Genomic DNA, 15,000 nt, shown 5'->3' with positions numbered 1-15,000 from the left:
GTGCGCGTGCACGAGCGTGCGTGTCTCACTGCGCTCTGTGATGGCGTTGCGCGTCTCCTGGTTGCTGGTTTTGTTCTTGAGGTTCTGGGCGGCAGTCACCTGTCTGTCCAGCTGGGGGCGCCGCTGCTCCAGCTCCTGCAGGGCAGACTGTAAACAACACACAGGCGCCAAAGACATTCGTGAGATAGTTTTTTCAAAAATAGCAGATCTACAAGCTCATATAGCGCGGCACAAAGTGACGCACTATGAGCTTGTAGATCTGCAATTTTTGAAAAAGCCAAAGCACGTGACGCTACTGTATATCAACACATTTTGCCTCTGAGCCCCTGGTGCTCGCCCCAAGGACTCCTGGGGGTCCCGGGAGGGCCCGGAGCACACTTTGGGAACCACTGCGGTAGAGAGTGAGAGGTCTTGAGCCGTGATTGGCTGCGTAATTACACAATTAGATTAATTACATAATGGGGCCTTTGTGCACAGGCTTGTCATTGAATACCAGCTGAGGCTAATTCAATTAGTAATGATTCCATTTGATTTAAGTGCGCCAAAGACCATGCCCTGACATCATTCATACCATTATTAATATTATAAGTGCTTGCTAGCCGGTGCACCTGTAAAGGGAACCTGTAATCCATCATGCTTTTCCTTATTTCCTCCTAAAGTACATTTCTCAGGCTTTATTTACAATTTCAAATAAGACCTCCTGTTTGGCATGCATCATGCCACAGAGTCCCCCCACAACTCTGAGAGGGTACAACTGGAAACAAAATGGTTCCATTGGTACGCTCCCAGAGCTACGGACCTGTAAGGGTCCATTTGGTTCATACTACAACTATCAAACAATTTACTGGGGACCGCCTGGAATGCTCTCTTTACGTAAATTAAGAGTAATTAATTAAGTAATCCCTGGGAGGAGAAAAACGTTAGAGTGCCTCACTCTGCAAAAAATAAAAAACATGGTACTATTATACTAGGAGGAAGAGTTGTATTTTTTAAGTGTACCGAAAGTGTTAAAATTATGTTTTTAACTTAAGCCTCACCCGCAGCTGTTGTTGTGTGATAATGGGGGAGGGGTTAGGGGAGTTATTAGGGTTATGATGATGTCACAAACAAATGTGTGTTTTCAACTGGCCGTCTGGCCCTTTGACTCAAAGGCTTTCAGCTTTCAGGAAGAAACAAAAAATACACAGGGAAGACATATTTGAATATTCTAACCACTTTTCTTTATGAATAACATGTAACTTTGTCCAATTTGTATGGTACAATGGTTGCATTTTGTCTCCCTGCTCTTCTATTGAGACAGTTCAGTTGGTGTCAAAGGTCATGTCTCACCCATAGACACAGGATGATGGTCAAGCAGCTCAATTGTAAAAAAACTAATCTGCACTTTTGCTGAAAACCAGGTTCAAATCCGAAAAATTTGAGCATTTTAGTAAGTGAAATAAAGAAATAAATTATTTTTCTTGAAAAATAATTCTGATTCTGATCTGATCTGATAAAATTAAAGCAAAAGAACATTTCTAAACTAGAATAACTTGGGTTGGAAACTTGGGTGACCTCCTTTTCACTGTGAATTGTTATTGCAACACGGTGAGTCATTGAACTGGCTTAAAAGTGAATGAGAGATCAGTGGGCTGGCTATACCCTTAATACAAGCCCTAATCAGACAGGTCCAGGTGTTAGGTATTCATTGGATGTATTGCAGAACATGGCCTCAGGCGATGATTAGCTCGGTATGAAAGGCACAATTGTTTAATTTATTTTATTTGAAATAGAGGTCACTAGAGGTTGCAGTTGTTGTTGTTGTTGAACCCTGACCCCTGACCAATGTTTGTAGGGCTGTGCTAAAAAAAATCGATACGGCAATGTATCATGTTTTTTTTTTTTTTTAATAACCTCATATTTCCATATTCTAACTTTTTGCGTTTCGAGCACGTCAATCTGCTTCTTTTGCTATTTTTTAAATTTGAATCGTGAAAAGTTACAGTTTAGGACATGTGCAGGTTTCCACCCAAGAGACGACACATAATATGCATTTATAATGAGAACTCTGGAAGTAGAAACATAATCCTATTTTAATTCTAAGATATGTTAAGTTGTTAATTTGTGCAATACATAAAGCTTTGATTTAGCGGTTACAGAGAATCCTACTGAATTGTAGTGAATTCAGTAGGAAAAGGTCATCGTGATCAGGCATGTAACGATTCACTCAACTCACGATACGATTCGAACCACGATACTACTAGGTTCACACGATACGATTGTTCACGATTATTTTAAACACGAAATTGTTTTCCAGAAAAATGACCGAAACATATATTTTGTAATTATTTTCGAACACAAATCCAGGATTTTTCTTCTGTTATCCTCTTTTCAATAAACAGTTTTTTTTAATCAATTATCTTACACAACACGCTCTGCTGTTGTTTGCAGCACGATAAAAATTGCGATTTAATCGCGATTTAAATTGCCACCAGTCTGACTGGATTTGAATCGATGTCCGGTATATTATCGTTACATGCCTAATTGCGGTACACATGGTATCATGGCCTCAGCTGTATCGCCATACGCATGGCGTCGTGCGGTCGTAGTGCGCCATACGCATGGCGTCGTGCGGTCGTAGTGCGCCGCGCCCATACGCATGGCGTCGTGCGGTCGTAGTGCGCCATACGCATGGCGTCGTGCGGTCGTAGTGCGCCATACGCATGGCGTCGTGCGGTCGTAGTGCGCCGCGCCCATACGCATGGCGTCGTGCGGTCGTAGTGCGCCATACGCATGGCGTCGTGCGGTCGTAGTGCGCCGCGCCCATACGCATGGCGTCGTGCGGTCGTAGTGCGCCGCGCCCATACGCATGGCGTCGTGCGGTCGTAGTGCGCCATACGCATGGCGTCGTGCGGTCGTAGTGCGCCATACGCATGGCGTCGTGCGGTCGTAGTGCGCCGCGCCACGCCGCCCCTGACCTTGAACTGGCCGATGTTGTCGTTGATGTCGTCCAGGTCGGCGACCACCACGCGCTTGTTCTGCACCATGTGATCCATCATGGTCAGCCAATCGGTGAGCTCCGCCCACGACTTGTTGAACTGAGCCAGCACCGCGGCGTCCGGCTGGGCGCTCCCTGTCAGAGACTCAGCTGCCACGCACGCACACACACACACACACACACACAGACACACACGCACACACACACACACACACACACACACACACACACACACACACACACACACACACACAGACACACGCACACACATACACACACAGGCACACACACCATAAATTTAACATCTGTTGTAAGTTATGCATTCACTTTTTTTCCCCTTTTAAAAAAAATCTTATCCCACGATTTTTGCAACAGATTCTTTTCACCCAGTGTCAATTATCTAATGTAATCCTGGGCGCTACACTTCCTCTGCCAACCTGGGGGGGGGGGGGGGGCAGCGGGCTGACCTCATGCCTCCTTCTATGCATGAGGAGTCCAAGCTGCTTCTTTTCACCTGACAGGGGAGAGTTTCCCTGGCCGGACGTAGCGCCTGGAAGGAACACGTTATTCTGATCAGTTGATCAGGCGCCCCGGCTGGCCAAGGGGAGGCAGTTTAGAGAACAGGATTACTACTAGGAGTACCTACCCTAGGGGACACAGAGAGGCCCTTTGTACCAACCCCGCCTCAGGTCAAACCAGGACCTTCTAGCTGTGAGGCGACAGCACTACCGACTGTGCCACCGTGCCCCCCTGACATGCATTAACTGAACTCAAATCTTAAAGTTAAAAAATAACGTGACTATGATGGCACATAACACAACCGCAATAATCTTCATTAAAAGACATCAATGAGTCAATGACTTGGTACAAACCAGACAGACAGATTTACACACAAGACTGTGTGTAAGCACGCACGGACACGCCACACGCGCGCACCACACGCGCGCGCCACACACACACACACACACACACACACACAAAGACAAAGACCTTACCAGTTTTCTTTGCCATTAGCAGGGCCATTCTTTCCTTATGTTGTCGTATCAACTCCAGAATTATGATCCAGTCCTCTTTTAGTTTAGCATACTTCACCTAGCAGCACACACACACACACACACACACACACACACACACACACACACACACACACACACACAATAAAGCATGATTTTAACTCAGCACCAGATTAGACTTTAGATATATTGTAGTTTGTGCATCGTTCCATTACCTTACCGGACATGCGGATTGGAGCTTTAACTCATTGACCGCAACCACAACCTCCGGCGCTGTCCACTACCGCCACCATATACAGTACTCTATTTTTTCCCTTCCCCAAAAAGTCAGGAAATTAATTTGGCTATAGCTAATGTGAGCATTGTATTATTTAAAAGTCTTCAGAAGCATTAATATTGTAACCGCGAGGTATAGTACAGACAATTTAGTATTGAGCCCCTAATATCGTTGGTGCCACTGAGAGAGTTTTAGTTTGTGTTCAGTTCAGTTTTACTTGTACTTCAGTGGAGAGAAGAGAACATGTGTGCTGACCTTCTCTGGTTGGCTGGGAGGATTGTCCTTGTAAAGCTGATTGGCTCGTTCCAGAACAGCCTCCACCTCAGGCTGCTTCACGTGGACCTCGTCTACCAGCTGACCAATGACAGACAAGAGCAGAGACCAACGTTTGTTTACAGCTGACCAATGATGACAGAGAAGAGCAGATCAACGTGTCTTTACAGCTGACCAATGACAGAGAGTTTACACGCACTATATTACACGTTATATTACACGCTCTTACTCCAAATTACATGCCAAGTATACAGTTAACACCTTAGACTTAAAACAATACGTTTTCATTAAGGTGCGGACGGGCCCAGACAGGAGTCAACCCACAGAGCCTAGTCCTCCCAGTCCCGGCAGAGTAGTTCGGGGGCGGCGGACTGTGTGGCCCTGTCTTTCCCTTATGGGACTGGTCGTGGGTGGCTACTGGGACTTGATCACCCCGGCTGGGTCACCTGAGTGAGGGGTAACCGTATGATGTTGCGAGACCCGAATGTCCCGATGACCTCGGGATACATCACTGAGGTTCTGCTAAAAGACCCGTTTACAATATGAGGGAATGGAATCAGAACGTCTGGCTTCAGAGGGTACAGATAAAGACGATGGACAATATTTGCAACAACAAAAACAGCAACAATGTTTTACCAAAAGGAAAACATTGCTACATTTCAGATTATTTTCTTTTCCTTTCACTTAATATGGATATTTATTTCGTATTGTCGTATAAGCATGTGCACTGCATGCCATGAACATAATGACACTCTATGAGGATGGAGAATGGAACAGCCTTTCTACACAGCTGGAGGTTATCACCACATTCACCTGCACTGTGGAGTATACATGTGTATTTTTTAGTAGGCTTTTGTGTGTATGTGCGTGTTTGCTTGAGTGAGTCTGTGTAGCCTGAAACTTAGGGCCGATTCATACTCCTCGCTGTTTCGGCGCTGTAGTGCCGAAATGATTTTGGCTCGTCAGAAATTTTCAGTAGCACCGAAGAGCCGACTTTAGGACGGTACCCGGCCCCCCCGAACCTCAAATGACGTCAAATTGTAGGCTCTACAGCGCCGAACCGACTTTTATTCGGCTCTAAAATAGGAGTATGAATCGGCCCATAGTTCATCGTGCGACAGAGAGGCGCGGCAAAAAATAGCAGACCTACAAGCTCATGCTGTGAGCTTGTAGGTCTGCTATGTTTTGCCGTGCGACACCGACATTCAGTACGACTGTCAGTGTATCCAGACCTAGGCGACGAGGCGCGGCCAACAGTCGCTCACGGCAGGTCGTCTATTCCTGGTTTTTAGACAGCTGGTGGATGGAAGTCAAGCTCCACCCAAAGCCAGCAAAGCGAAACGCTTTACCCACCGTGTGGGTGGAGCTTCATTTCCATCCACCAGCTGTCTAAAAAAAAAACAGGAAGAGACAACCTTCCGCGAGCGGATTTTGGCATCTTCGTGACGCTATACGAGTGTGGATGCAGTGTGTTTGTGCGTGTATGTGTGTGTGTGTGTGTGTGTGTGTGTGTGTGTGTGTGTGTGTGTGTGTGTGTGTGTGTGTGTGTGTGTGTGTGTGCGTGCGTATCCTCATGTCCTATATATACCCCGGGGTCCACCTCCTCCTGGGGGCTGGGGGTCTCCAGGGTGGTCCTGGTGGCGGAGGCCCAGGCCGACAGCTCGTCCATCTGGCCCGCGAGTCGCTCCAGCTCCCTCAGCAGGCCCTCGATCTCCAGCTGCCTCTCAGGCAGATCCTTGGACGCCTTAGAATAAACACACACACGCCAAAGGTGTTGCTGTGCATAGTTTTGTTTCCTTTGTTTAAACTAAAGACCCTCACAAGTAGAAATACCACAATGAGAAAATACAACTGAAGCCTGTATTTAACCCATTCTGGCCGGGAAGCATTGTTATGTTATAATATAGCTATTGAAAAATAGCAGATCTACAAGCTCATGTAGGAGCTTGTAGGTCTGCGATTTTTTGAAAAATCCAAGAACGACTGACATAGAAACAGAGCTTTTTCAGAAAACTGTCAGGATGTAGAAGACAATTTTAGAATCTGATCTCAGGTCAGAATGGGTTAACATTTATCTCGAGTAGTATAGTCTCGCGAGCCACAAAACACAATTTTCAATAAAGCATCATCGTATCCCAGCGGTTCAGAGGGGTCAGCGGTGCTTTGGTCTGACCTGAGCGAAGCGCGTGTTGATGACCTTGACGTCTCTGAGCTTGTCGGCCGGCAGGTTCAGCTGCTTCAGTCTGAGGTTAACGCCGTCCACCCGCCTCTTCTGGGACGGAATCTCCTCCACGCGGGCCTGACACGTGCACATACGCATTTATTTTTAACGCAACATGTTATGCTATAATAACTCTTCCACTGAGACATTTCATTCTTGATGTGTCTAGGACATATTTCTGGTTTGACGCAATTTTTTTTTTTTAAATCTCCCCAGAGCAAGCATGGGATAGTCTCTGTTATCTCAGTGGTAAAACAAAATTCAAGTCAGCACCACTTGAGCAGTGTGAGTTCAAGAGCGCACAGTGCGTTTTTATTGAGTGTTTAATGGTGTGTGTGCAGTGTGTGATTAACAGTGTTTGTTGAGTGCATGTAATGGTAGACAATAAACATGTGTGTGTTTATTGATCGTTTAATGGTGCACGTTTGTGTGTGTGTGTGTGTGTGTGTGTGTGTGTGTGTGTGTGTGTGTGTGTGTGTGTGTGTGTGTGCGTGTGTTTGTGTGTGTCCTGTGTGTGTGGTAATGGTACCTGGACTTTCTCCAACGTGTCTCTGATGTGTGTGGGCTCAGCGGGCGTCAAGGGGATGGCCAGCACACCCTCGGCCTGCTCCAACCAGCCCACCAAAGACCCCATGTCCTCCTGCAGCTCGGCTGTGGCCGAGCGAGCCTCCGAAGACCTGGGGGGGGGGGAGAGAGAGAGAGAGAGAGAGAGAGAGAGTACTCGATCAGAACTCCAATCACTTCGATGTCGACGATTTCCCTTTGAACTGAAATATTTGGATTTGAATTGAACAGGCTCGACTCCAAATCAAATTAGACTCCAAATCAAATTCATTGGGGAAAAAGAGACAGACAGACGGACAGACGGACGGACAAAGAAGATGGATAGATAGCTTCCTCAAGGAGTAAATGTTTAGTAGTAGTAACATCAGTACTGTTAGTAGTACCGATACTTGTACTATTAGTACAAGTAGTAATAGCAGTAGTAGTAATTGTCGCAGTAACACACCTCCTCTTGCGTTCGGTGAGCAGGTCGGTGATGCTGGCCCAGCGCGTGTTGAGCACTTTGAGCTGTGTTCGGATGTGAGTGGCGTCCTCCGGCGTGCTCTGCTGGCTGATGTCCTCCCCGGCCACCGTCACCCTGCCTAGCAACACCTCCTGGCTGGGGATGGCGTCCGTTAGATCCTATGCACACACACACACACAGACATATGCGCACGCATACGCGCGCACACACACGCGCACATGTTCGGAAGTGAGCGAGATTCTGTATTGTATGGTATGGTCTTCAAGGATATGTAGCACTCACCGACTTTTTAAAAAAGACTACAAAACAACAAGCAGAATGCAAACGTTTTGGCCTGGCTAGCCTTCATCGGATGACGTTGCTCTCGGGCAGAAAGTTCAAACTTTTTTGGGTGTTTGTTTTTTTTCGCATGAAAAACTCTGAGAACCACTGGTTTAACCCATTCTGACCTGAGATCAGATTTCGTACGAGGTTTCCACTGGACACACACTGGTCTGATGAACCCATTCTGACCTGAGATCAGATTCTAAAAATGTCAGTCGTTCTTCGAATTTTTCAAAAATAGCAGACCTACAAGCTCGTATCGCGCCACTCGGTGGCGCGATATGAGCTTGTAGATCTGCTATTTTTCAATAGGTAAAGCATAACATGATGCTAACACCAAAATGGGTGCCCGGTCAGAATGGGTTAACTTCTAAGCCGGGCGGCTGTCCTGTTTGTGATGTTATGAAAGAAGGTGTGTGTCTGTCTTGACATGTTCTGGATGGAGAGGACCAGCTGTTAGACGTCAGTCACAAGCTGTCGCTTGTTTAGCGTGGCGAGGTGTGCCATGTGTGCAGGTGGGCCAAGACAGAGCTGATCACATGCACGCTAAAGTGGACTGGTCAGCTCCGATCACACACACACACACACACGCGCGCGTGTGCGCATGCAAGCGTGCACTCTGACAACATCAGAGATATGCGTCGCTGATTTGTGTCTCTCCTTATTTCACAATAAGTCAATATTCGTTTCCATCAAACAGTCTTTATAATAGGACTAATCATTATAAAAGTATTCCACATTCAGTGGTGGAAAGAAACTAAGTAACTGTATGTAATGTACTTATGTAACATTAACAGTTTGACAGCCGCTAATTGTTTAATCCAGGGTTCGATGGCGCTTTATACGACATTCCCGCCTTTTGTTTTATGTGTTTAATCCGCCGTATTGTAATAATTAAAAAGAAACTCTATCTTTGCCGGAACTGGAGACGAGATGGTTTCGTTTTGATGACAAAACCGGAGATCAACACATTCTGTGGGCTGCTAGGGCTTCTGGGAACTCCTCATGGAGGGCGTGGGGGCGGTCTTCCGGGCGCACCAAGATGGCGGGTGGTGCGATCGTTCATAACAAACGGAGGAACATTTTTTCGCCGGAGTCAAAAGCCCAAATAATTCAGCGTATGCTCTAAAGGTAATAAAACAATCTATCGCAGCGTATAGAATATTTGATTAAAATGCGGGTTACGCGTTTTATGGAGTCAAACTGTTGACCACTTCAGCCATATATACATTTATATATGGCGATATATACGATCTACAAGATATATCTCGCAATGCTAATTTGTATAATGCAATGATTGTCTGCTCATTTCTTACTTGGGTGACTGCCCACATGCAATATTCAGTGGTCTCAACTCTATTCTACTCTACCTTCAAACTGCACGTGTGCGTGTGTGTGTCTGTGTTACCCTGAGGTGTTGTCTGTGTGCTGCTGGGTCGTTGTCGTACAGTTTGAGGGAGCTCTCAGCGTCACTCAGCCAGTCCTCCATCGACTGCTTGTCTGCCTCAAACTTATGCCACTTAGCGTTCACCTCCTCCCAGCGTCTGCGCACGCACGCACACGCACACACACACACACACACACACACACACACACACACACACACACACACACACACACACACACACACACACACACACACACACACACACACACACACACACACACACACACACACACACACACACACACACACACACACACACACACACACACACACACACACACACACACACAGAAAGAGTGTAAGTGTAACAATGTATACAGTACGATGATACATAAAACAAAGTAAAAGCCGCACGGAACAATTCTTTCACTCTGGGGAATTCTCCTAACGAGGAACTAATGTGATTGGAAGCTTGCTTGCGTCAATGAATGAACGAATCGATCCATTTATGCCGCCCCATGTTTTTCTTTCTTTCTTTCTGTGGGATTACTTGAGGTTAATCCTCTATTTTATCAGTTACTTCGTAAAATCAACCCTTTCTTATTCTTTCTCGCATCCTTTATTTCATTGGTCCATTCTCCCTCAGTGGTGTCTCTCTCCTGAGCTCAGTCTGTCGTTCTACAGTTTGTTCCATTTGTCATCCATCCATCCATCCATCCATCCATCCTGTCACGGTATGAGACAGGTGTTGGACCGACATGCAGAACCACACAGGAAGGCAGGCAGATGAAGTTTAAATGACGGTTTATTTACCAATACCAACACAGGACACATATGGGCTGGACACACCATAACATAAACTATACTCAAGCAGGGAACACAAGGAACTGAGGGTATAAGTAGACACAGGGAAAACAATACACAGGTGAACAGAACTAACAATCAACACCGGGATAGGCTGGGAGACTAACAGGACACAGGTGGAGAAAACTAGATGACACAGGGAGGTGAGACAACACAGGAAACAGTAACTAGGGAAAACAGGAAACACTAAGACATCACTACAAAATACAAGTATACAACAGACATATCATGACCCATCCATCCATCCTCCTGACCTCAGTCTGTCGTGGTACAGCTTGTTGAGTTTGTCCCAGTTGGTCTGGAGGAGCAGGGCGTTGTCAGTGATCCTCTGTCCCTCCAGGGGCCTGGCCCCGGCCACCATGGCCTCCTTCTGGGCCAGGGCTCCTTCCACGGGGCCCAGCAGCTTGTCCATGCTCCCCTTCACCTCCTGGAGATGGTGTGGTGGGTGAAGTTAAGAAGCAAGACACACTATGGCACATGTTTTGTAAAAACACAATTTCTGAGGGGCACTATAGCCCCGCCCCAACGTCTGGCTTTCGGAATTACGTAATGTGGCAGCCAGTTCTATGGACTTTTTAATGTTTGTTTAGAGCACTTTAACACACATTACCCCGAGCCCCTCACGTCACACGAGTGTGATGAGGGTGTACTGACCAGGAGACAGTGGCAGGTTGTGGTAAACAGCAGACCAGTGTTAATAACTGACCTGGAGACAGTGCTGCTGTTCAGGCAGGTTGTGGTAAACAGCAGACCAGTGTTAATAACTGACCTGGAGACAGTGCTGTTGTTCAGGCAGGTTGTGGTAAACAGCAGACCAGTGTTAATAACTGACCTGGAGACAGTGCTGCTGTTCAGGCAGGTTGTGGTAAACAGCAGACCAGTATTCAGGAGAGTTCAGCTGGAAGTCTGCCACCGAGACCGCATGGAGCAGAGACTGGAGCTCCGACAGGTACTCCTATGTCACACACACACACACACACACACACACACACACACACACACACACACACACACATACATGTACATGCATACACAAGTATGCAAGCATGCATGCATACACACTCATTCGCCCGCACACGCATCACGCACACAGGTAGAAGCACGCACGCACACACACACACGCACACAAAGTCAAGTCAGATATTCAGAAAACTTGGGAGAAAAAAAGGTAGAGAACACAAACAAACTAAGTCGACCAATGAATTCACCAAACACATGCTAGTTAATTATTATGACCACACATATATTAGTTTATGCGTTTAGACAGAGGCTAAATGTCCACTGAGGAGGACATCTGGGACCACGCATCTAATAAAGTGACTTCTTTGACTTCAACCAACGTCCAAAAATAAAGATTTATTTTTTAGAGCCAAGGATAAATTGATTGAAGTCAAGACATTACAGTACAACATTCTATCGTTTCCTAAGTATGTTGGGCTTGTCTTAGGTAAAAAACAATAAAAAGTTAAAATAATCCGTTGACAAAATAAAATGAAAAATATATATATTAAAAAAAACACTTTGTTCATGGCAGCTAGGAGAACATCATCTCATCAGAAGGCCCTAATGTTAAAGCTTAAATGTATTTTAATTTAAATTAAATAGATTTTAGACAAAAAAACTACGTTGCGTTCACACTGGCAGATGCAACGCTACACAGCATATTTGTAGCTTTGAAATATAATAATGCAGCGCATAGTGCTTTACAGGGCAAAAAAAGAGAAAAACAAAGACGTAAAGTAGCATTCAAAGCTGTTATAGCTTTTGCAGCAGCTACAAACGTCAGATGTATCTTTGTCTCTTCGTGTCGCTGGCTTCCACTGACAATGAATGGTGGACTGTATCTTTGCATCTGCCCGTGTGTACGCAGCATTAGGATGTGGTGCTGCGTTTAAGCCTGATTCTAGTGCTTTAATCAAATCAAATAAAAAACATTTCCCTATCCCTATTTCTCACCTCATGTCATTCTTTCCATTTATTTTTTTAAGTCTCTTTGTTTGTTGTCAACAAAGTCCTTTGATGCAGAGCTCAATAACCACTTTAACCCTGTCGTCCCAATCGTTTGGGCTTATTAATTAAAAATAAAATAAAATGTTGAACAATTTTGACAATACAGAAGAAAAAGCAATAATCTTGTAGAAGAGCAGCATTCAAAATAATTTGTATAATGTTTGTATTGACTTTCGCATGGGAGCGTTGTGAGCTTGTTGCTCGGCTATTTTCCGTGAAGATAGTTTAATGTTGAGTGAAAACAGAAAAGACACCGTCATAGAGCCCTGAGGATCTCCGGTCAACTACAAAGGGTTTAAGTGGATAAGTGGGTTACACAGTCCCTCCAGAGTCTAATAGTCAATTGAACAATGTTATGATGGAATAAAATAGAGTGTAAATGAGAGTGCAGCACTACAATGGAGCTGTTCGGATGACTCACACTCCAGTCTAAATGGAACATAATATTGTCTGTCGCGTGGAAACCTCACATGTCCAGATAAAACCGTTACCTTTAAGCATGCACATTCAACAATAGAGCTTTTGAGCTATATTTTTTGACGCTGTAGTATGATCAAGTAGGGCGTTAATTCATAATTCACAAAAAACTGTTTTAATACATTTTCGTTCTATCCGTTTTAGCTCTTTGAATATTGAGTATTGAAATAAAGGTTATAATGTTTGACTTGTCCAGAGGTGCTTGGATACGACTGTAAACGTCTGGGACAAATTATATTGCATTATATCGATCGTACAGTCTCTTATCCCTCTTATCCCATCGTGACGGTAAATATCGATGTTGATATTCCATTATTAACAACGCACTGTCCTGGTTTACATCGAAATCATCTAAGCATACAGTATATATAGCTTGCTGCTTAGCATAAATGGATATTAAATGGACATTAGTTCAATGTAAAGATATTTTAAAATATATGTTCGTGAACGGAAATGCCAGCTTCCTTGCTCGGATTTCGGGAGGTGCAATTCCAGACTCTATACAGTATATAGCATTTGGAGGTGTCCAGCTTTACAGCATACAGTCAAGCTGTAAATCAAAATTTAAAGAGTAAAAAAAAAAAATGAATTGAGGTATTGAAGCATTGGAATAAATAAAATCAAATAAATCAAATAATTTCCATAAATAAATAAATTACAAATAGCAAAACAAATACAAGCTCAGAGCTTGTAGATCTGCGATTTTCTGACATTTGGGCCCAATGACACGCCGTGATGTGTCCGCCGTTTCTGTAATGATTCCGTAATGATGGATACAACCCATTTAGCATTATGTTATGCTTTAGCTATTGAGAAAAAAGCAGATCTACAAGCTCGTAGCGCTTGTAGGGACATATAGCTATGAGCTTGTAGAAACATAGCTTTTTCTGAAAACTGTCAGGATGTAGAAGATTTTTTTTTTAATCTGATCTCAGGTCAGAATGGAAAACTGTCAGGATGTAGAAGACATTTTTAGAATCTGATCTCAGGTCAGAATGGGTTAATGCTAATTCAACTCTCTTCAGAGTGAGCCGAACCCTCACGTCATATATAGCTCATGTCATGGCATGAGACGCAACTCAAGCTTAATCTTATAACCCTCGAAAGGAGTAGTTCACCCAAAAAGGTGCACATGCATAAAGTGAGAGGCAAATCGAGTGGCAGAGTGAGTTTAACGTCGTTTAACGCAATCAGACGGGACTTTTCTGTTAGGATAAATCTGCTGTCGAGGCCAGAAAGTAGTTTTTTTTTACACTCAGCAGGCGTTCCCGCATAACGTCCGGATATGATGATGACGACGATGTCACGCGCATACCCTCTATTTTCTATCAATTGCACACTCAATGAAGCCTTTAATTCATGGCCATATTCTAGTTTTTGTTGCATTAAAGATGAGTTGGACACTTGCAGAGTCCACTATAGTGAGTGATGACCCTTAGGGGGATTCACAATATTGATGTACCTTGTAAAACAACTGAAAGCTGACCAAGGGAGAAAGTTCACCAGAGTATCCATCAATCCACGTATCGATTGAGCACTCTCCACTCTGTCGTTCAGTTTGACAGTACACTTGATCTGACAGACCTCTTGTTGCAGAATGTGTCATCTGAAAGGACTAAACGTTTATAAAAGAATATATAGAAGTATTTATTACTAGTGATAAAAATGGACTAGATTGTTGTCGTTTTCTTATTAATGGAGATGGGGGGTGGGAGCAATAAGTTATGCTTCCTCTCACTCCTTTTTGAATGTGCATTCATTATTAGCTTGAATTTGTTTTTAGAAATTGCCTATATTAAAAAAAAAAACACACATTTCAAATCAAATTTGTGCTCTACTGGTATCAACGTCGTACTACCTCTGACAGGTGAACTTGTTTGCTGCTTGTTAAATTTGTTCGGGTGTAGTGACATGAAATGAGACCAGAGTTTAACCACTTGTCCACTTAACCCATTTTGGTGTTAGCATTATGTTATGATTTGTGTGGCGCGCTACGAGCTTGTAGGTCTGCTATTTTAGAAGAATCGAAGAACGACTGACATGGAAACATAGCTTTTTCAGAAAACTGTCAGGATGTAGAAGACATTTTTAGAATCTGATCTCAGGTCAGAATGGAAAACTGATCAGGATGTAGAAGACATTTTTTAGAA

General features: G+C 44.3%; 1 protein-coding gene across 1 annotated transcript in view; it reads right to left on the bottom strand.

Moving 5' to 3' along the window:
- Positions 1-15,000, bottom strand: part of LOC308311384 (dystrophin-like) — a 368,975-nt gene that overhangs the window by 83,195 nt on the left and 270,780 nt on the right. Inside the window, 11 exon segments of the mRNA XM_080758068.1 lie at positions 30-147; positions 2,958-3,127; positions 3,973-4,069; positions 4,523-4,621; positions 6,129-6,284; positions 6,714-6,839; positions 7,291-7,438; positions 7,771-7,946; positions 9,521-9,656; positions 10,618-10,790; positions 11,196-11,318. Of these exon segments, the coding sequence (XP_080614194.1) occupies positions 30-147; positions 2,958-3,127; positions 3,973-4,069; positions 4,523-4,621; positions 6,129-6,284; positions 6,714-6,839; positions 7,291-7,438; positions 7,771-7,946; positions 9,521-9,656; positions 10,618-10,790; positions 11,196-11,318 (1,522 nt within the window).

The sequence above is a fragment of the Protomyctophum bolini genome, assembly GCF_963924005.1.
Source record: "Protomyctophum bolini genome assembly, chromosome: 24".
Taxonomy (NCBI): Eukaryota; Metazoa; Chordata; class Actinopteri; order Myctophiformes; family Myctophidae; genus Protomyctophum; species Protomyctophum bolini.
Note: the sequence above shows the minus strand (reverse complement) of the source record. Positions and strands in the feature narration are given on the sequence as shown.